The sequence below is a fragment of the Elephas maximus genome, chromosome 22 (genome assembly GCF_024166365.1).
Source record: "Elephas maximus indicus isolate mEleMax1 chromosome 22, mEleMax1 primary haplotype, whole genome shotgun sequence".
Classification (NCBI taxonomy): domain Eukaryota; kingdom Metazoa; phylum Chordata; class Mammalia; order Proboscidea; family Elephantidae; genus Elephas; species Elephas maximus.
The window spans coordinates 44,150,571-44,173,961 of NC_064840.1; the positions used below are offsets into that span (position 1 = coordinate 44,150,571).

A 23,391-nucleotide genomic window follows, 5' to 3' on the forward strand; every position below is an offset into this window, starting at 1 on the left:
GAAATCCCACTCCTGGGAATATACCCTAGAGATACAAGAGCCTTCATACAAACAGATATATGCACACCCATGTTTATTGCAGCTCTGTTTACAATAGCAAAAAGTTGGAAGCAACCAAGGTGTCCATCAACGGATGAATGGTTAAATAAATTGTGGTATATTCACACAATGGAATACTACACATCGATAAAGAACAGTGACGAATCTCTGAAACATTTCATAACATGGAGGAACCTGGAAGACATCATGCTGAGTGAAATGAGTCAGAGGCAAAAGGACAAATATTGTATAAGACCACTATTATAAAATCTTGAGAAATAGTAAACCTGAGAAGAACACATACTTTTGTGGTTACGAGGGGGGGAGGGAGGGAGGGTGGGAGAGGATTTTTTATTGATTAATCAGTAGATAAGAACTGCTTTAGGTGAAGGGAAAGACAACACTCAATACATGGAAGGTCAGCTCAATTGGACTGGACCAAAAGCAAAGAAGTTTCCGGGATAAAATGAATGCTTCAAAGGTCAGCGGAGCAAGCGCGGGGGTCTGGGGAACATGGTTTGCGGGGACTTCTAAGTCAATTGGCAAAATAATTCTATTATGAAATCATTCTGCATCCCACTTTGAAATGTGGCGTCTGGGGTCTTAAATGCTAACAAGCGGCCATCTAAGATGCATCAATTGGTCTCAACCCACCGGGAGCAAAGGAAAATGAAGAACACCAAGGCCACACGACAACTAAGAGCCCAAGAGACAGAAAGGGCCACATGAACCAGAGACCTACATCATCCTGAGACCAGAAGAACTAGTTGGTGCCCGGCCACAATCGATGACTGCTCTGACAGGGAGCACAGCAGAGGACCCCTGAGGGAGCAGGAGATCAGTGGGATGCAGACCCCAAATTCTCATAAAAAGACCATACTTAATGGTCTGACTGAGACTAGAGGAATCCCGGCGGCCATGCTTCCCAGACCTTCTGTTGGCACAGGACAGGAACCATCCCCGAAGACAACTCATCAGACATGAAAGGGACTGGTCAGCGGGTGGGAAAGAGACGCTGATGAAGAATGAGCTAATTATATCAGGTGGACACTTGAGATTGTGTTGGCAACTCTTGTCTGGAGGGGGGATGGGAGGATAGAGAGAGAGGGAAGCCAGCAAAATTGTCAAGAAAGGAGAGACTGAGAGGGCTGACTCAAGAGGGGGAGAGCAAGTGGGAGTAGGGAGTGAGATGTATGTAAACTTATATGTGACAGACTGATTGGATTTGTAAACGTTCACTTGAAGCTTAATAAAAGTTATAAAAAAAAAAAAAGAGTAACAGGATATTGACTTCACAGCAGGCTCTAAGCAAAGAGACTGAATGCAAATTTAGATTACTAAAACGAAGTGTCATCAGCAGAGGCAAGTGTATCAGATTACAAAATAATTCAGACATTGTGAATTTTGAGAGGAGAAATGTTTTAAAAGTATATATTTCTTTGCCATCTAGAGTTTTGATTGATAGTGATGAACATTTCTTTCAGAGTATGGTTTATACATTTAGTACAGTATGTGTTAAAAGGGTGTTTTGAGAACAAGCACCAAGTTACCATGGTTAAATTATAATTTAGGATCCCCTAAATGTTGTCTTACTCCAACACTATAATGATGTCACATGGTGAAATATGTGTCTGCGGTGTCAACAGTCTTAAAATAACAGCCATAGAATTTTGACTAAACAGCAGGCTCTGAGTAAACTGTGATATAAACAGACTGTAGCAGTTTGTAAGAGAAGATCTATTTAAATATTTCCATTTTGAATGGATATTTTGTTTTCCAGCTCTTTAAGATGAAGAAACTGATTGCAAATTTTGGGGATGAAAACTTTTTCAAACCAGAGAATATAAGACTGTAAGTCTGACTGAGGACCTGGCAGTTAAATAATTTGCCAAAATTATATTTCTAGTCAAGGGTAGAACCAGAACTGAGGGCTCCTGATTTCCAGTCTATTTCTCTTCTACCCCTCCACCACGATCAGTTTCTACTTGGTTCTAGAGGCATTCTGGGGAAGAACTGGATATGCTTTCACTCTATTTAGTCTTTGGTGTTTGACTGACTCTCTCAAGATTATGACTTTAGCCTGAATGGCACTCCCCATCCTCCCACCCTTATTTCTTTCCTACTACCTTCTTTCTGACTGCTCTGTCCCTTTCAAGTCAGTAGCCCTTTGTTTCCAGTGTTCCACACCATCTTTGGACACTGTAGTGGTGCCTCCCAACATCCTTTTGAAAGCTGGATTGTGGTCTCAGAACCTAACCTTATCTTCTTTCCACTGCCAGACCAAAACTAGGGCAGAAGTCCATTGATAATAAAGGGCTGGAGGTCAGTATAGGGAAAATTCTAGTGAGGAACTAAGTGCAGTGTTGAGCTGAATAGTCTGGAACCAGTGATCTTTTGTTTTAATCTGTAAGTATTTCCTGTTTGGGACTCTGTTTATCTTCTATAAAATAAGGGGATTGAGCAAAAAGATCTGTAGTATTCCTTTTAACTCTAAAATTCTATGACTTCCAAAGCCTCTTTCTGTTCCATCAGCATATGTTTATTGAGGACCTACCATGGAACCTGTGCTTGCTGGTTCTATGGAGCATGTAAGAGAAAATGATTGTAATCTAAGCAGCAAGATAAAATTAATAAAAATAACCAGAGAGCATAAAAAATACTGTATAGGCTATGTGTTGGAACATGGACTATACACGAAGAGTTTAGAGGAGAGAGATGATTGGGCATCAGAAAAGTGGTGGTGCTGATGACTTGTCAATGGATAATTGATAGAATTTGGATAGATAGAGAAAAAGTGTTTAGGAAACTTTTGGATCCAAATTTTTTAATCTGCATTCTATAGGTTTTATTCTATATTCATCTATAAATTCTGAGTTTATCTGTTGCAGTTTATTTGAAGGTCCTTGTAGCCCAGAACGAGGTGCCCTGATGGTACAATGGTTAAAGTGCTTGGCTGCTAACTGCAAGGTCAGCAGTTCAAACCTACCAGCTGCTCCATGGAGAAAAATGTGGCAGTCTGCTTCAGTAAAGATTTCAGCCTTGGAAACCCTTTGGGGCAGTTCTGCCCTGTCCTATAGGGCTGCTATGAGTTGGAATCGACTCGATGGCAATGGGTTTGGTCTTTTTTGGTGAGTAGCCCAGGTGGCATTTAATTAGTGAGGGAATTAGCTTTTTAATTCTTCTGAAATGTTCAAAAAGTGTCTATATATGATATTTGACATTCCATGGCCAGAAGGAAAACTGACATTTCACTGTCCCAGAAGTTGTTGTTAAACTAAATATTTCAATCCCCATTTTGTATGTTCTTTGAAATGAGAGTTTGAGAGTCTAAGAAAGGAAGGAAAGTGTAATCTATTGGAAGCATAAAACCAGCTCTCCATCCTCCTCCACAAAAAGGGAAAACATAGGCCTGAGCTGCCTCTCCAAGTAGAAACTTTCTTATAATGCTAGAATTTAGGTAATGCCAAGAGGAAGGGAAAAACAGCAGTTCTAATTTTGAAAACTGACAGCGTATACGCGCAGAGCAAGGAAGGCATTCACATATGTTCGTTACATACTCTCACTTGCTTCCTTTCTCCATTACGCCTCCTCTGCCAAACATACTCATGTTAATCTTCCCGTCCTCACTCACTCAAATACACATATGCACTAATGCTCAGAAAAACACCTACGCACCAATGTATAAATACCCTCACGTTTTACTTATACATACATAAGGATATTCATTCTCACAATCACATTCAATTCAACTCAACAAACCTGAGTGCCTGTAATTTACTATGTAGAGTACTCTACACTGGAGATATACCATGACTTTTGACCCAAATAGTATATGATAATAAACCTATGAAGATAAACACTTAGTTGTAAGTCCAGAGGTGCATACATACAAATTTCTAATCCTACAGTGATATTGACTCGACAGCAGCAGGTTCAGTTTCAGTTCACAGTGATATACATTGTACACCCACTAATATGTGTACACACTAAAGTGTAAAAATAGAGCTGCTAGTTCATAAATTTTGCACGTTCCCATACCATTGATATGATGCATTTTAGAGGAGCTCTCCATTTTTCTCTTTTCTCCTTGTTATTCTTTTCATCTCCTTTCAAATTCTAAAAATGATTTCTCTTTTCAATTCTATTTTTAAAATTATTTCTTGTCTTCAAAAATTATTACTTCTTTAATATTAATTATTCTACATGGAGAAACTTGGAGATTCCCATATAGAATATTGGAGATACGGGGGAAAAAACCTTACACAGGTAAAAAAAAATAAGTAAATATCTTCTGAGGAATGAACTTTGCCTTTTTGTACTCAGTGAAAACACTGAATATTTATTCACTGCTACTTTAGTCATGTCTTTCTTGTAATGCGGAAACCCTGGTGGCGTAGTAGTTAAGTGCTACGGCTGCTAACCAAAGGCTTGGCAGTTTGAATCCGCCAGGCGCTCCTTAGAAACCCTATGGGGCAGTTCTACTTTGTCCTACAGGGTCGCTATGCATCGGAATCGACCCGACAGCACTGGGTTTGGTTTTTTGTTTTTTTTCTTGTGATGGGTATTTTGAACCATAATGTATGAAATCATCCTATTCATTTTACTTATTGTAGGTATTTGAAGAAAGAAGAGCCTTGCTTGGAAAATGGGTAACAATTTAAAAAATACCTATTTCTATGTTATACTATTTATCATAGAGCCCAAAGAACTCAGCTTGGGCTTAAGGTAGTTACTGCTCATTTCCTGAGAAGTATGATTGATCCCTTCTGTATGTATCAGTTAACGTTTTGTCAGGAAAATAGAAAACATATGTTATTTTAAAAGACATAATTTAATAAAAAGAATTGGCTAAGCAAGTATTAGAGAATGGAGAAAATGAAAAGGGAAACACTAAGGTAACACAGAAATAGAACTACAGGAAGTAGCTATTACTAGCTTTAATGGTACTTGAGAAACTGAGAGGAAGGACTTCCTGGAGCTGAGACCTAGCCCTGTAAGGGACTAGACCTCTGAGAAATAAAGCAGATGGCATTATGGCCAGTTGATTCTGATATATCTGAGGAAGGATGATGGTTCTGGAAGTATGGAAAAAAACTAGAAACTGCGATCAACTGATACTGCCTAGATGAAGAGCTAGGGTGACACTAAAGGAACACCAAGCAAATGGAAAGGAGTAAGTCAGTCTTTTATTTCTCTATTCCTGACTTCCCTCTAGTGTCCACTTCCCCACTGGCAACATTTAACAGGTGGCTAGCTGTCAAAAGAGAAATATGATTTGTAGAGTCCTAACTTATGGCTGCTAACCAAAAGGTCGGCAGTTCGAATCCAGCAGGTGCTCCTTGGAACCCCTATGGGGCAGTTCTACTCTTTCCTATAGGGTAGCTATGATTAGGGATCGACTCGAGGGCAATGGGTCTGGTTTTTGGTTTTAACCTTCTCTACTCAAAGTGGAATATAGAAAGGTGGATTTGGATCTGAGAAACAGCAGCTTGATAACCAACACAGTCCATCCATTTGACTGTTCAACATCCATACACACCCTTAACCCCCACATGTCTGTCAGTTTGTCATACTGTGGGGGCTTTTGTGCTGCAGTGATACTGGAAACTATACCACTGATATTCAAATACCAGCAGGGTCACCCATGGCAGACAGGTCTCAGCTGAGCTTCCAGACTAAGACAGACTAGGAAGAAGGACCTGGCAATCTATTTCTGAAAAAGATTAGCCAATGAAAACCTTATGAATAGCAGTGGAACATTGTCTGATATACTGCCAGAAGATCAGCCCCTCAGGTTGGAGGGCACTCAAAAGACGACTGAGGAAGATCTGCCTCCTCAAAGCAGAGTCCAGCTTAATGATGTGGATGGAATCGAGCTTTCAGGACCTTCATTTGCTGATGTGGCATGACTCAAAATGAGAAGAAAGAGCTGCAAACATCCATTAATAATCAGAAAATGGAATGTACGAAGCATGAATCTGGGAAAATTGGAAATTGTCAAAAATTAAATGGAGCACATGCTTATTGATATCCTAGGCATTAGTGAGCAGAAATGGACTGGTGTTAGCCATTCTGAATCGGACCATCATTGGTCTACTATGCTGGGAATGACAACTTGAAGAGGAATGGTGTTGCATTCATCATCAGAAAAAACATTTCAAGATCTACCCTGAAGTACAAGTTGTCAGTGATAGGATAATACCCATACACCTACAAGGAAGCCCAGTTAATACTCTTATTATTCAAATTTATGCATCAGCCACTAAGGCCAATGATGAACAAATTGAAGATTTTTACCCCCATCTGTAGCCTGAAATTGATCGTACATGCAATCAGGATGCATTGATAATTACTGGTGATTGGAATGTGAAAATTGGAAACAAAGAAGAAAGATTGGTAGTTGGAAAATATGCCCTTGGTGATGAAAGTATTCCGGAGATCACATGATAAAATTTTGCAAAACCGACTTCTTTATTGCAAGTACCTTTTTTCACCAACATAAACGGCAACTATACACGTGAACCTCACCAGAGGGAATACACAGGAATCAAATTAAGTACATCTGTGGAAAGAGACGATGGAAAAGCTCAATATCATCAGTCGGAGCAAGGCCAGGGGCCGACTGCTGAAGAGAACATTAATTGCTCATAAGCAAGTTCAAGTTGAAGCTAAAGAAAATTAGAACAAGTCCACAAGAGCCAAAGTACAATCTTGACTATAACCCACCTGAATTTAGAGACCATCTCAAGAATAGATTTGATGCATTGAATACTAATGACTGAAGACCAGACGAGTTGTGGAATGACATCAAGGACATCATACATGAAGAAAAACAGAAGTCATTTAAAAGACAGGAAAGAAAGAAAAGACCAAAATGGATGTCAGAAGAGACTCTGAAACTTGCTCTTGAACGTCGAGTAGCTAAAGGGAAAGGAAGAAATGATAAAGTAACAGAGCTGAACAGGAGATTTCAAAGGGCAGCTTGAGAAGACAAAGTAAGGTATTATAATGACATGTGCAAAGACCTGGAGATAGAAAACCAAAAGGGAAGAACACGTTTGGCATTTCTCAAGCTGAAAGAACTGAAGAAAAAATTCAAGCCTCATGTTGCAATATTGAAGGATTCTACGAGGAAAATATTAAGTGACACAGGAAGCATCAATAGAAAATGGAAGGAATACAGAGTAACTGTACCAAAAAGAATTGGTTGACTTTCAGCCATTTCAGGAGGTAGCATATGATCAGGAACTGATGGTACTGAAGGAAGAAGTCCAAGCTGCACTGCAGGCATTAGCAAAAAACAAGGCTCCAGAAATTGACAGAATACCAGTTGAGACGTTTCAACAAATGGATGCGGCACTGGAAGTGCTCATTTGTCTATGCCAAGAAATTTGGAAGACAGCTACCTGGCTAGCCAACTGGAAGAGATCCATATTTACTATGCCTATTCCTAAGAAAGTTGGTCAGAGTGTGGAAATTATTGAACAATATTGTTAATATCACATGCAAGTAAAGTTTTGCTGGAGATCTTTCAAAAGGCGCTGCAGCAGCAGTATATCAACAGGGAACTGCCAGAAATTCAAGCCAGAATAAGAGGATGTGGAACCAAGGATATCATTGCTAATATCAGATGGATCCTGGTCGAAAGCAGAGAATACTAGAAAGATGTTTACCTGTGTTTTATTGACTATGCAAAGACATTGGACTGTGTGAATCATAACAAACTATGGATAACATTGTGAAGAATGGGAATTCCAGAACAGTTAATTGTGCTTATGCAGAACCTGTACATAGACCAAGAGGCAGTCGTTTGAGGGTCTTCCTCTTTTTCACTGACCCTCTACTTTACCAAGCATGATAGCATGATAACGAGGTGATACTGCGTGGTTTAAAGTCAGGAAAGGTGTGCGTCAGGGATGTATCCTTTCACCAAACCTATTCAATCCATATGCTGAGCAAATAATCTGAGAAGCTGGCCTATGTGAAGAAAAATGAGGCATCAGGATTGGAGGAATACCCATTAACATCTTGGAATATGCAGATGACACAACCTTGCTTGCTGAAAGTGAAGAGGCCTTGAAACACTACAGCCTTCAGTATGGATTACAGCTCAACATAAAGAAAACAAAAGTCCTCACAACTGGCCCAATAAGTAACATCATGATAAACAGAAAAAAGATTCAAGAATTTCATTTTACTTGGATCCACAATCACCACCCATGAAAGCAACAGTCAAGAAATCCAAAAGACACATTTTATCAGACAAATGAGCTGCGAAAGACTTCCTTAAAATGTTGAAAAGCAAAGATGTCACCTTGAAAACTAAGGTTCACCTAACCTAAGCCATGGTGTTTTCAATTGCCTCATATGCATGTGAAAGCTGGATAATGAATAAGGAAAACCGAAGAAGAACTGATGCCTTCAAATTGTGGTGTTGGCAAAGAACACTGAATATACCATGGACTGCCAAAAGAACGAACAAATCTATCTTGGAAGAAGTGCAACCAGAATGCTACTTGGAAGCAAGGATAGCGAGACTCCTTGTCACATACTTTGGACATGTTATCAGGAGAGATCAGTCCTTGGAGGACATGAAGCTTGGTGAAATAGAGGGCTAGTGAAAAAGAGGAAGATCCTCAACGAGATGGACTGACAAAGTGGCTGCAACAATGGGCTCAAGCATAACAGCGATTATGAGGTTGGCACAGGACCACGCACTGTTTTGTTCTGTTGTACATAAGGTCACCATGAGTCAGAACCAACTTGACTACACCTAACAACATATATATATATGTTGTTGTTGTTGTTGTTGTTGTTGTTAGGAGCTGTTGAGTGGTGCCAACTCATAGCGACCCCATGTACAACAGAACGAAACATTGCCCGGTGCTGTGCCATCCTCACAATCGTTGCTACGTTTGAGCCTATTGTTGCAGCCACTGTGTCAGTCCATCTCATTGAGGGTCTTCCTCTTTTTCACTGACCCTCTACTTTACCAAGCATGATAGCAACGTGTTTTCCAGAGATTAGTTCCTCCTAATAACCTGTCCAAAGTATATGAGACAAAGTCTCACCATCCTCACGTCTAAGGAGCATTCCGGCTATACTTCTTCCATTTGTTTGTTCCTCTGGCAGTCCATGGTATATTCAATATTCTTCGCCAACACCACAATTTGAAGGCATCACCTTTCTTTCTTTGGAATGGGCACAAATATGGATCTCTTCTAGTTAGTTGGGTAGGTAGCTGTCTTCCAAATATCTTGACATAGGTGAGTGAGCACTTCCAACGTTGCATCCATTTATTGAAACATCTCAATTGGTATTCTGTCAATTCCTGGAGACGTTTTTTTTGCCAATGCCTTCAGTGCTGCTTGGACTTCTTTCTTCACTACCATCAGATCTTGATCATATGCTACCTCCTGAAATGGTTGCACGTTGACCAATAATTTTTTGGTACAGCAACTCTGTACATTCCTTCCATCTTCTTTTGATGCTTCCTGTGTCATTCAATATTTTACCGATATAAAACCAAAAAACCAAAGCGGTTGCAATCGAGTTGATTCCAACTCATAGTGACCCAACAGGACAGAGTAGAACTGACTGAGGGTTTCCAAGGAGCAGCTGATATATTCAAACTGTTGACTTTTTAGTTAACAGCTCAGTCCATAATCACTGTGCCCCCAGGGCTCCATTTTGCCCATAGAATCCTTCAGTATTGCAACTCAAGGCTTGAATTTTTTCTTCAGCTCTTTCATCTTGAGAAATGCGAAGCATGACCTTCCCTTTTGGTCTTTGCACATTTCATTATAATACTTAAGTTTTCTTCTTGGGCCACCCTTTGACATCAGCTCTTTTACATCATGATTTCTTTCATTCGCTTTAGCTACTTGACGTTTCAGAGTCACTTCTGATATCCATTTTGGTCTTTTCATTCTTTCCTGTCTTTTTAATGATCTTTTACTTTCTTCATGTATGATGTTCTTGTTGTCATCTAACAGCTCATCTGATCTTCAGTCATTAGTGTTTAATGCATCAAATCTGTTCTTGAGAGGTCTCCAAATTCAGGTGGGATATACTCAAGGTCACCCTTTGGCTCTCATGGACTTGTTTTAATTTTCTTCAGCTTTAACTTGAACTTGCATATGAGCACTTGAGGACTGTTCTGCAGTCAGCCCCTGGCCTGTTCTGTCTGATGATATTGAGCTTTTCCGTAGTCACTTTCCATAGATGTAGTCAATTTTATTTCTGTGTATTCCGTCTAGCATGGTCCATGTGTTTAGTCACCGCTTATGTTGTTGAAAAAAGGTATTTCCAATGAATAGGTGGTTGGTCTTGCCATATTCTATCCTCTGATCTCTGGCATCGTTTCTGTCACCAAGGCCATATTGTCCAACTACTTATCCTTCTTCTTTGTTTCTAACTTCTGCATTCCAAACACCAATAATTTTCAATGCATCTTGATTACATGTTTGATCAATTTCAGACTGCAAAAGTTGGTACAAATCTTCAGTTTCTTCAACTTTGACATTGGTGGTTGGTACATAAATTCAAATAATACATGTATTAACTGGTCTTCCTTGTAGGTGTACAGATGTTATCCTATTACCGGCAGCATTATACTTCAGGATAGATCTTGAAATGTTCTTTTTGACAATGACTGTGATGCCATTCCTCTTCAATTTGTCATTCCCAACATAGTAGACTATGCGATTGCCTGATTAAAAATGGCCAATACCAGTCCATTTTAGCTCACTAATGTCTAGGATGGAAACTCTGGTAGTGTAGTGGTTAAGAGCTATGGCTGCTAACCAAAAGGTCCACAGTTGAAATCCACCAGGTGCTCCTTGGAAACTGTATGGGGCAGTTCTACTCTGTCATATAGGGTCACTATGAGTCGAAATTGACTTGATGGGAACAGGTATAGTATGGGTATGGTGATGCCTAGGATAACGGGTGTGAAATATTTCTTCCTTAAAGCATATAGCCAAAGGCTTCTTCCTTAAGGGAGCATCGTTACTCCGGAATATAAAGTGATATGGAAGGCCCTTTCCTATAAAGCACTGTTTCTCAGCATTTTGTTTGCCTTAGTTGTACACCAGATCATTTCTCTACAACCTCTAATCTAAGGATATTTAGTTGTTTTATAAAAACAAAAATTGCATACAAAATGTCTCTGAAATGAAACAAGAAAACAGGTAACATCGGTTTCCTCCAGGGAGGAGAACTGTGTCTGGGACAGGGTGGAAGAAACTCTTTTCACCAAATAGCCTTTTATTCCTCTTTACTTTTTAATCATGTGAATATATTACTTATTCAAAATATTAATAAAATTTTACAAATAAATTAATACAACTAAAAATTAAGAAATGAAAAAAAATAACTAAAACTTTGAAATCTGGTTGAGTTTTCTCATTATTCTACTTATGTTTTTAAACTTTGCCTCTGAAACCAAAACCTTGTAAAGAGACTTATTTAGAATGACTAATTTTGTATTATCATTTCACTTAATGTTAGTGGAAAGCCATAAATTGTATGACCAGGGCTAATGTTCAGCTGGTGCTCCTTGATATGGCTGACCAGCTTCTGTCTGTTTTGATTGGTTTGTGGCTTTGTCAGTTGTTAAATATTTTTAATATCAACCTGAAAAAAATGAAAGGTCTTCAAACTCTGAAAAGATCTTGCTTATTCTTTTATTTTATCATGATTAATAACAACATATGTTTGCAAAGATTGCAATTACCTATCTTTTCCAGTAGACTAAACTATAGGGAGCAGGGATGGTTTCTGTTGCACTCCTTATTTTACATTCCTTGATGCTTAGTAGACATTCAATAAATTTTTAAATGAATAAATGATGCTCATTTGTTTTTCTCTAGCCAGCAACAAACTTATTCCTTAAACTTGCTAGATCAAGATCATATAATAGTCTACGTTAAAAATGAAAGAAAAAAATCAGTTACCATCTGAGTTATCTAGTGCTGCTGTAACAGAAATACCACAAGTGACTGGCTTTAACAAACAAATTTATTCTTTCACAATTTAATAGGCTAGAAGTCTGAATTCAGGGCACCAGCTCCAGGAGAAGGTTTTCTCTCTCTGTCGACAGAGAGAAAAAAGATGATAAGATTCTTGTCATCAATCTTCCCCAGTCTATGAGCTTCTCAGTCCAGGGATCCTGGGTCCAAAGGACTGGCCCTCCTCTGTCTTCTTGCTTGGTGGTAATGAGGTCCCCCTGTCTCTCTGATCTCTTCTCTCTTTTATATCTCCAAAGAGATTGACCCAAGATACAACCTAATCTTGTAGATTGAGTCCTGCCTCATTAACATAACTGCCTGTATTCCTGCCTCATTAATGTCATGGAGGTAGTATTTACAATGCATAAGAAAATCCTATCAGGCGATAAAATGGTGGACAGTCACACGATACTAGGAATCATGGCCTAGCCAAGTTGACACACATTTGGGGGAGACACAATTTAATCCATAACACTGTCTAGTCAATTCTGACTCATGTAGACCCCATGTGTTTCAGAGTAGAACTATATGCTATAGGATTTTCAATGGTTGTAAACTGTTAGATTTCCAGGCCTTTCTTTTAATACCCCTCTGGGTGGATTCAAACTGCCATCTTTTCAGTTAGCAGACAAGTGCTTAACCATTTGTGCCACCTGGGTTCTCCTCATATTCTATATATCCCCACAAAAATCACATGACTTAGGTTTGAGGAAGATATTTCCAATTTATCTTTATTTCTGTTTATTTTAGTTTTTAGGATTTTTGTTTGCTTGTTTGATGGACAAGAGATTGATAACATAAGAAATGCATTTTCCAAAAAGAAGAAAGGCAAAATAGGATAGCTTTATTATGATTATTTTTTACTTAGTATTATATGGCATTTTCAGTGCAGGGATAAGTGTTACTTTTAAAACTCAGTCCAGTATTAGAAGGACAATCATTTTTTAAATTGTATTTTAGATGAGGATTTACAGAGCAAATTAGTTTCCCATTATACAATACACATATTGTTTTGTGACATTAGTTGCCACCCCTATGATGTGTCGACACCCTCTCCTTGACCTTGGGTTCCCCATTACCAGCTTTCCTGTCCACCGTCCCCCCCGCCCCCCAACCTTCTTGTCCTTGCCCCTGGGCTGGTATGCTCATTTAGACTCGTTTGGTTTTATGGGCCTGTCTATAATCTTTGGCTGAAAGGTGAACTTCAGGAGTGACTTCAGTATTGAGTTAAAAGGCAGTCTGGGGGCCATACTCTCAGGGTTTCGCCAGTCTCTGCCAGACCAGTGAGTCTGGTCTTTTTTTTTTTAGATAAAAGTTTACATAACAAACTAGCTTCTCATTAAATAATTAGTACACATACTGTTTTGTAACATTGGTTGCCAACACATGACATGTCAACAGTCTCCCCTTCTCGACCTTGAGTTCCCTATTACCAGCTCTTCTGTCCCCTCCTGCCTTCTCGATCTTGCCCCTGGGTTGGTGTGCCCATTTAGTCTCATTTTGTTTTGTAGGCCTGTTTAATCTTTGGCTGAAGGGTGAGCCTCAGGAGTGATTTCATTACTGAGTTAAAAGGTGTCCAGTGGCCATACCTTCAGGGTTTCTCCTGTCTCTGACAGACCAGTAGGTCTGGTCTTTTGTGCATGTGTGTGAGTTAGAATTTTGTTCCACATTTTTCTCCAGCTCTGTCAGGGACCCTTAATTGTGATCCCTGTCAGAGCAATCAGTGGTGGTAGCCAGGCACCATCTAGTTGTGCTGGACTCAGTCTGGTGGAGGCTGTGGTACTTGTGGTCCCTTTGTCGTTTGGACTAATCTTTCCCGTGCGTCTTTGGTGTTTTCATTCTCTCTTGCTCCAGACAGGGTGAGAACATGGAGTATCTTAGATGTCCGCTTACAAGCTTTTAAGACCCCAGATGCTACTCACCAAAGTAGGATGTGGAACGTTTTCTTTATAAACTATGTTATGCCAATTTAGCTAGATGTCTCCTGATACCATGGTCTCCAGCCTTCATCCCAGTAATTCGGTCCCTGAGGAAGTTTGAATGTGTCTATGGAGCTTCCGTGACCTTGCCTTGGTCAAGTTGTGCTGGCTTCCCAAGTACTGTGTAACTGTCTGACCCTTCACCAAAGTTACCACTTATCTGTTGTCTAGTTAGTGTTTTTCCATCCCTACCCCTCCCCTCCCTCGTAATCATCAAAGATTGTTTCTTTTTGTGTCTAAACCTTTTCAGGAGCTTTTACAATAGTGGTCTCATACAATATTTGTCCATTTGTGATTGACTTATTTCACTCAACATAATGTCCTCCAGAGTCACCCATGTTGTGAGACATTTTGCAGATTCATCATTCTTTATCATTGTGTAGTATTTCATTGTATGTATGTACTATAATTTGTTGCCATTCATATATTGATGGGCACTTAGGTTGTTTACATCTTTTTGCTGTTGTGAATAATGCTGCAATGAACATGGGTGTGCATATGTCTATTCGTGTGACAGATCTTATTTCTCTATGATATATTCCCAGGGAAACCCCAGTGGCGTACCAACTCAAACGCAATGGTTTCGGAAACCCTGGTGGCATGGTGGTTAAGCGTTATGGCTGCTAACCAAAAGGTCAACAGTTTGATTCCACCAGGCACTTCTTAGAAACCATATGGGACAGTTCTGCTCTGTCCTATGGGGTCACTATGAGTTGGAATCAACTTGACGGCAACTGGTTTGTTTTTGTTTGTTTGTTTTGTTTTGTTTTGGCATTCCTAGCAATGGGATTGCTGGATCATATGGTATTTCGCTTTCTAGCTTTTTAAGGAAGCAGCATATCGTTTTCCCCATTTAATGGGCTTTGGGCCTTTGTTGAAGATCAGGTGGCCGTAGGTGGATGGATTTACATCTGGGTTCTCAATTCTGTTCCATTGGTCAACACATCTGTTTTTGTACCAGTCCCAGGCTGTTTGGACTATCGAAGCTGTATATTAGGTTCTGGGGTTAGGTAGTGTGAGTCCTCCTACTTTATTCTTCTTCTTCAATAGTGGTTTACTTATCCAAGGCCTCTTCCCTTTCCATTTAAAGTTAATGGTTAGTTTTTCCATCTCTTTAAAGAATGCTGTTGGTATTTGGATCAAGATTGAGTTGTATTTGTAGATTGCTTTGGGTAGAGTTGACATTTTCTCAATGTTAAGTCTACGTATCCATGAGCATGGTATATTTTTCCATTTATGTAGGTCTCTTGGTTTCTTGTAGCAGTGGTTTGTAGCTTTCCTTGTATAGGTCTTTTACATCCCTGATTGGATTTATTCCTAATTTTTTTTTTTCAGGGACTTTTACAAATGGTATTGTTTTCCTGATTTCCTTTTTGTAGTTCTTTTTATTGGTGTAAAGGAATCTGATTTTTATATGTTTGTCTTGTATCCTGCGACTCTGCTGAATCTTTCTATTAGTTCCAGTAGTTTTCTTGTGGTGTCTTTTGGGGTTTTCTATGTCTAGTATCATATTACCCACAAATAACAACAGCTTACTTCTTCCTTACCAATTTGGATGCTCTTTATTTCTTTTTCTTGCCTTATTGCTCTAGCTAGGACCTCCGGCACAATGTTAAATAGGAGTGGTGATAAAGGGCATCCTTGTCTTGTTCCTGTTCTCAGGGGAAATATTTTCTACCTCAGTCCATTTCTTTCTAGACATTCTGTCCTTTACCAAGAGTGGTGTGTTGAAGTCTCCTATTATTATTGTGAAACTGTCAGTTTCTCCCTTCAGTGCTGTTAGATTTGTTTGATGTATTTTGAAGCCCTCTCATGGGGTGCGTAGATATTTATTATGGTTATGTCCTCATGGTGGATTGTCCCTTTAATCATTGTATAACATCCTTCTTTGTCTTTTATGGTGGATTTTGTTGTAAAGTCTATTTTATCAGAGATTAGTATTGCCACTTTTGCTGTTTTTTGGTTGCTCTTTGATATTTTTTTTTCCATCCTTTGATTTTTAATAAATTTGTGTCTTTGTTTCTAAGGTGTGTCTCTTGTAGACAGCATATTGTTGGGTCTTGTTTTTTAATCCATTCTGTCACTCTGTGTCTCTTTATGGGCACATTTAAGCCATTTACATTTAGTGTGATTATTGATAGGCGTGAGCTTATTGCTGTCATTTTTCAGTGCTTCTTTTTTTGTGTCGTGCTGATGTTCTCTATGTTCCTCTTAACCTCCTGTGCTGAATTCCTTTTGTTTGTGGATTTTTTTTTTCATTTTGTAGATATTATGTTTACTTTGTTTTTCTTCTTTATTTTGATGAGTAGGTTTGTTAACTTTCTTTGCGGTTACCGTGGAATTTATCCCTATCTTCCTATTTTTAAACCAGTCTTTTATTGCTTGATATTGCCTTGACTCCCTCTCCATTTGAAAGTTCCATATCTATACTATTTATTCCCAATTTTATTGTTCTGATGTTGTTGTCATTTACAGATTGACTTCTCTGATTCCCTGTTGTAAATCTTTTAGTTTTGTTTTCTCCTTGAGGATTCATTTCCTAGGTTGGTATCTGGCTGTTGCTGTCCTGTGTCCTGGATTCAGGTTGTTGCCTGATGTTGGTTCTGTAACAGAAGGGCTCTCTTTAATAATTCTGGTAAGTTTGGTTTGGTTTTTACATATTCCCTTAATTTCTGTTTATATGGAAATGCCCTAATTTCATCATTATATTTGAGCAAGAGTTTTGCAGGGTATATTATTCTTGGTTGGAAATTTTTTTCTTTCAAGATTTTGTATACATCACTCCATTGCCTTCTTGCCTGCGTGGTTTCTGCTTAGTCTCATTTTTTCCTCTCTGTATGTGACTTTTTGTTTTTCTGGAGCTGCTCTCAGATTCTTTTTTCGTTTTTAGTTTTAACGAGCGTTTCTTGGTGTCTTGGTGTTTTTCTTTGGGTTCTATCCTATATGGGGTTCATTTTGCTTCTTCGATGGTCCACTTTTCATCTTTCATAATATTAGGGAAGTTTTCTGTCAGCAAATCTTCAATGTTCCTCTCTGTGTTTTCCTTTTTTGCCCTGTTCTAGAACTCCTATCACATGCAAATTTTTGCTTCTGATTGTATCCCACATTGTTCTCAGGGTTTCTTCATTCTTTTCTCTGATTTTTCCTCAAATGATGGGGTATTCAAGGATTTGTCTTCGATTTCGCTGATCCTGACTTCCATTGTTCCAAATATGCTCCTAAAACCTTCTATGGCACTATCCATTTATGAAATCTTGTTGTTTATCTTTTGGATATTAACTGCTGTTTTGGTATGATTTCTAGTTGTTTATTTTGACATTTTGTTCCTGTATTATTTTCTTGAATTTGTCCATTGTTTTGTCTGTCTTTTCCATGATTTTGTATGTATTTTCCATAATTTCATCTATTTTTTTCTTACTTTCATCTGTATTTTCCTTCATCTCTTGGAAAGCCCTGAATATAAGAGTTTTGAATTTCCTATCAGGTAGTTCCTGTACCTTTTCTTCTACTAGAAGGTCATCTGATTTTTTTTTTTTCTTCTTCTTCTTTTTTAATGCTTTCTGGAGCCATCCGGTCCTTTTTTAAAAAAATATGTTTTGATATTGTCTGCTGTCTTTAGGACATTCAGGAATTATTTTCTTCATTTATTGATTGTAGATTTATTTGTTTCTTCCTGCTTTTTTGTTTTATTTGGTTATGTCTGGGTAGGCTGGCTGAATGTTCTTTGTTGTTCACTTGTCTGTGGGCATGATACTTCTAACCACCTTGTCCAGGTGTTCAGGGCCAGTTGCTCAGCTGTGGTGCAGCAGGGCAGGTTCAGCAGAGGGGGAGGGGTGGGACTGGGTCATTTGTGGCATGTACTAGGGCTGACAGGGTGGGGCCAGGGGGCAGTGCAGGGCATTGTCCAGTGGTCCACATCTGTGCTACCTGGGAGCTGTGGTGCTCAGCACATGGTGCAGTTAGGCAGGAGAGCAGGGGGAAGATGTGATGGGTGCAGCTAAGTGAGTGTGTGAAAGAAGAGAGAGAAGAGAGAAACAGAAGCCAAATATATATGTATATGTGAAAATAACAGCAACAGCAAAAAAAAAAATATATCCCAAGTGATCCCACCTGCATGGTGGTGCAGACCGGCTTAGCCTGTCAAAAAGCTGTGAAGACTATTATAAGATCTTGAGAAATAGTATAAACTGAGAAGAACACATACTTTTGTGGTTACGAGGGGGGGAGGGAGGGAGCGTGGGAGAGGGCTTTTTACTGATTAGTTAGTAGATAAGAACTGCTTTAGGTGAAGGGAAGGACAATACTCAATACATGGAAGGTCAGCTCAACTGGACTGGACCAAAAGCAAAGAAGTTTCCGGGATAAAATGAATGCTTCAAAGGTCAGCGGAGCAAGCGCAGGGGTTTGGGGACCATGGTTTAAGGGGACTTCTAAGTCAATTGGCAAAATAATTCTATTATGAAAACACTCTGCATCCCACTTTGAAATGTGGCATCTGGGGTCTTAAATGCTAACAAGCGGCCATCTAAGATGCATCCATTGGTCTCAACCCACCTGGATCAAAGGAGAATGAAGAACACCAAGGTCACACGATAACTAGGAGCCCAAGAGACAGAAAGGGCCACATGAACCAGAGACTTACATCATCCTGAGACCAGAAGAACTAGGTGGTGCCTGGCCACAACCGATGACTGCCCTGACAGGGAGCACAACAGAGAACGCCTGAGGGAGCAGGAGATCAGTGGGATGCAGACCCCAAATTCTCACAAAAAGACCATACTTAATGGTCTGACTGAGACTAGAGGAATCCCGGCGGTCATGGTCCCCAAACCTTCTCTTGGCCCAGGATAGGAACCATTCCCGAAGACAACTCATCAGACATGAAAGGGACTGGACAGTGGGTAGGAGAGAGATGCTGATGAAGAGTGAGCTATTTGTATCAGGTGGACACTTGAGACTGTGTTGGCATCTCCCGTCTGGATGGGGGATGGGAGGATAGAGAGAGTTGGAAGCTGGCAAAATTGTCACGAAAGGAGAGACTGGAAGGGCTGACTCATTAGGGGGAGAGCAAGTGGGAGTACGGAGTAAGGTGTATATAAACTTACATGTGACAGTTTGACTTGATTTGTAAACGTTCACTTGAAGCTCAATAAAAGTTAAAAAAAAAAAAAAAGCTGTGAAGATAGCACATGCAGCCAGGTGGTTGGGAGAAAGGAAAGGAAGGGAGGTAGAGAGAGACAAGAAACCAAGACAAAAAAGAAGACAAAGAAAATGCCTTGAGGGAGCCCACTGGTGTGGCAGTTCGAACTGGGGAATTGAATACCGGCAGTTCCCCAGGCAAGTGGTGTGGCACAGCCTGTCAAAAAGAGACGGAGACAGAACCTGGAGCCAGGAAATGAAGGGAGGTAGAGTCAAGAAACCAAGAAAAAAGGGGGAAAAATACCCTGAGGGTACCCACCAACATGGTGGCGCAGACTGGGGAAGCTGAATGCCGGCAGTTCCCCAGCCAAGCAGTGTGGCACAGCCCCCCAAAAGTAGCAGAGATGGCACCTGGAGAAAGAAAAAGAAGGAAAGTAAGAGTCAAGGAACTAAGGGAAAAAAATGCCCTGAGGGTGCCCACTAGTGTGGCAGTGGGAACGGGGGAAGCGGCTCCCTAGCTGAGCAGTGTGGCACAGCCCATCAAAAAGCGATAGAGACAGCACCTGGAAAAGAAAAGGAGGGAAGGTAGAGTCAAGAAACCGAGGGGAAAAAAATGCCCTGAGGGAGCCCACCAGTGTGGTGGCGTGGACAGGGGAAGTAACTTCCCAGCGGAGTGGCATGGTACAGCCTGTTAAAAAGTGGCAGAGATGGCACATGGCGCCAGCTAGAAGGGAGAAAAGAAAGGAAGGAGGTGGAAGAGAAAATTGAAAAGAAGCCAAACAACAACAACAACAAAAGAATGGCACTGAAGGAACTGATCGTTGGCACAGGACGAATCCAAGCAGCAAGGAGCCAGCATCTCTCCACCGAGCAACCTGCAGCCTGCCGGAAAGCAGCAGAGGCTGCACAGAGGGAAAGAAGATAGGGAGGTGGAAAAGCATGCATCCCTGTTATTGGGTGCTCTGTCTCCCTCTGGGAGCTCCATGGATTTGCCTTTCCATACTCTCTGTCCACTGTTCTTGGTAGCTGAGGGGTCCAAGATGGTATGTCTGTGCTGCCCCAGCTGGTAGGGGAATTCTACTCTGTACTCTCCTCGTTCTCTGTTCTCTGGCAGTTTCTTACTCCATTCGGTGTTGGCTGAGTTCTTTATTCCTTCATTTGATGCTTAGGGTTCCAGAGTTGACAATTTTAACTGTTTTACTTAGTTTTTCAGGTCTTTGCTGTAGAGGGGTGATGTGGTACTTCTGTCTATAGTGCCAAGTTGGCTCTGCCTGTGCTGCTATGATGACCTCAGACAGAGTCACCTCCTTGGTGCACCTTGCTGCCACCAGAGCCCCAGCATGGGTGACCAGAAACTTCTCCAGAAGTCCCACCCCTGAAGTACAGCCATTTTTGGTGAAAAATATCTGGACAGTGAGAGATAGACATAATGCAAAACATATTCAATGATAGACAATCCAGAAGTATTTTATATATGGCCACAGAATGTCATTTTTTTCATGCATTTGCATATGGCTCTCTCTGATGTTCTGTACTCTTTAAAAAACCAAATTCCTTGCTGTCAAGTTGATTTCAATTCATAGTGACCCTACAGGACAGACTAGAACTGCCCCATAGAGTTTCCAAGGAGAGGCTGGTAGATTCAAACGGCAGCCTTTTGCTTAGCAGCCAAGCTCTTAACAACTACGCCACCAGGGCTCTGATGTTCTGTACAGTAACAAATAAAATAATTAGAGAATTGAATAGCTCTTCTGCTTCACTATTCCATACTTAATTTTTCTCTCAACTCTTCCTTGCCTTTCAATTCCTGTTAGAAAAGGCAGTTGCCTCCCAATCAATAGAAAACACCAGCAGAAGTATTTTAGTTTAAACAAAAAAGTATCTGAATCTTCTCAGCTTCTGCTATGCTGTTAACAGAAATAATAATAATACTCTAAAGAAACAGTAATAGAGATGACATCACTTTTAATTTGCTAGATACAGCCATAATCAGTTACATTCAAGACAGCAGGGAAAATATTTTGCAAATTGAGTGATAAAGGATTAATATCCAGGATATATAAAGAATTCCTACAAATCAATAAGAAAAATATAAATACCTCTACAGACTAAGGGGCCAATATAAGAATGAGAAATTAAAATATATATATATATAGCCTATAATTTGTTTTTATAAGCATATAAAAATGCTCTGTTTCACTAACATCAGAGAAGTGCAAATTAAAACAATGAGATACTCCCTCCTTCCTCCCCTGCATTGTCTGTGTGGTAAAAACTTGAAGAGATAGATAGTAGATAATAGGGGGATACTCTTAAACACAACTGGAGGGGATTTAAATAGTAAAGACTTTTTAAAGACAATTTGAAAAGATCTATTGAAATTTAAAATGCACATATCCTTTGAACCTGTAATTTCTGTTCTATTATCTGTGTTGTCATTGTTGTTGTTAGGTACCATCAAGTCCTTTCCTACTCATAGTGACCCTGTATACTACAGAACAAAATAGTGCCCAATCCTGCGCCATCTTCATGGTCATTGTTATGCTTAAGCCCATTGTTGTAGCCAGTGTGTCAATCCATCTTGTTGAGAGTCTTCCTCTTTTTTGCTGACCATCTACCAAGCATGATGTCCTTTTCCAGGGACCGATCCCTCTTGATAACATGTCCAGAGTACATGAGATGACGTCTCACCATCCTTGCTCCTAAACAGCATTTTGGCTGTACTTCTTCCAAGATAGATATGTTCATTCTTCTGACAGTCTGTGGTATATTCAATATTCTTTACCAACACTGTAATTCAAATGCGTCAATTCTTCGGTCTTCCTTATTCACTGTCCAGTATTTGCATGCATATGAGGAGACTGAAAATACCATGGCTTGAGTCATGCGCATCTTAGTCCTTAAAGAGATATCTTTGCTTTTTAACACTTTAAAGAGATCTTTTGCAGCAGATTTGCCCAGTGCAGCGCATTGTTTGATTTCTCGACTGCTGCTTCCGTGGGTGTTGATTATGGATCCAAGTAAAATGAAGTCCTTGACAACTCCAGTCTTTTCTCCTTTTATCACCATGTTGCTTATTAGCCCAGTTGTGAAGATTTTTCTTTTCTTTATGTTGAGGTGTAATCCATACTGAAGTCTTTGATCTTCGTCAGTAAGGTCTTCAAGTTCTCTTCACTTTCAGCAAGCAAGGTTGTGTCATCTCTGTATCACACGTTGTTAATGAATCTTTCTCCAATCCTGATGCCGTGTTCTTCTTCATATAGTCTAGCTTCTCAGATTATTTGCTCAACATACAGACCGAATAAGTATGGTGAAAGGATACAACCCTAATGCACACCTTTCCTGACTTTAAACCAACCAGTATCCCCTTGTTCTGTTCAAATGACTGCCTCTTTGTCTATGTACATGTTCTTTCTCCACGAGCACAATTATGTGTTCTGGAATTCCCATTCTTCACAATGTTATGACCCACACAGTTGAATGCCTTACCATTTTCAATAAAACACAGGTAAATATCTTTCTGATATTCTCTGTTTTCAGCCAAGATCCATCTGACATCAGCAATGATATTCCTTATTCCACATCCACTTATGAATCCAGCTTGGATTTCTGGCAGTTCCATGTCATTGTACTGCTGCAGCTGCTTTTGAATGATCTTCAGCAAAATTTTACTTGAGTGTGATTTTAATGATATTGTTCGATAATTTCTGCGTTTGGTTGGATCACCTTTCTTTGCAATAGGCATAAATATTATACCTGTTAATCTCTACTAGAGAAACATTCACATCGGTCATGAAAAAGCAGGTACAAGGACATTACTTGCAGCATTTTTCATATTGGAAACAACCTAAATGTTGTCAGTAGTAAATTGTATGAATAGATCAGGGTATATCCATCCTACCATGAAATGAATGAGAAAACAGTATGCTCTGGAGTTCATTACATGTATGGCTATATTTTGCTTTTTTAAACTGCTGAATAGTATTCCATGGAATTGGGTATACTCTAATTTTTTTAACAGCTTTCTTATTGATGGATATAGGTGTATGTCGTCAACCAAAAATGACGTCAACCAGTGTAGACCTGCCCTAGGTGCTTACTTAACTTGTATTTTCCAAACTCATATTCTCTTGAGACTTCATCATAGTAAAGCCAAGATCCCTTGCACCTATTACAAATGAAAGAAAGACACGTGGCCCAATCACAGTTTTGCCCCTGCTTTG

At 39.8% G+C, this 23,391-nt stretch overlaps 1 protein-coding gene across 8 annotated transcripts in view; it reads left to right on the forward strand.

The window, feature by feature from the left end:
* The window catches only part of FBXO16 (F-box protein 16), a 189,067-nt gene that overhangs the window by 20,402 nt on the left and 145,274 nt on the right, over positions 1–23,391 (forward strand). For 7 of the 8 annotated variants that reach the window (XR_007514868.1, XM_049865710.1, XM_049865715.1 and 4 more), the window contains exon 3: positions 4,653–4,688. The exons of the other annotated variant lie outside the window; for it this stretch is intronic. Coding sequence is in view for 6 of the 7 variants with exons in the window: in XM_049865710.1 (XP_049721667.1) it covers positions 4,653–4,688 (36 nt within the window). In the remaining variant the exon portion in view is untranslated. The remainder of the gene's footprint in view (positions 1–4,652; positions 4,689–23,391) is intronic. 8 annotated transcript variants of the gene reach the window in all.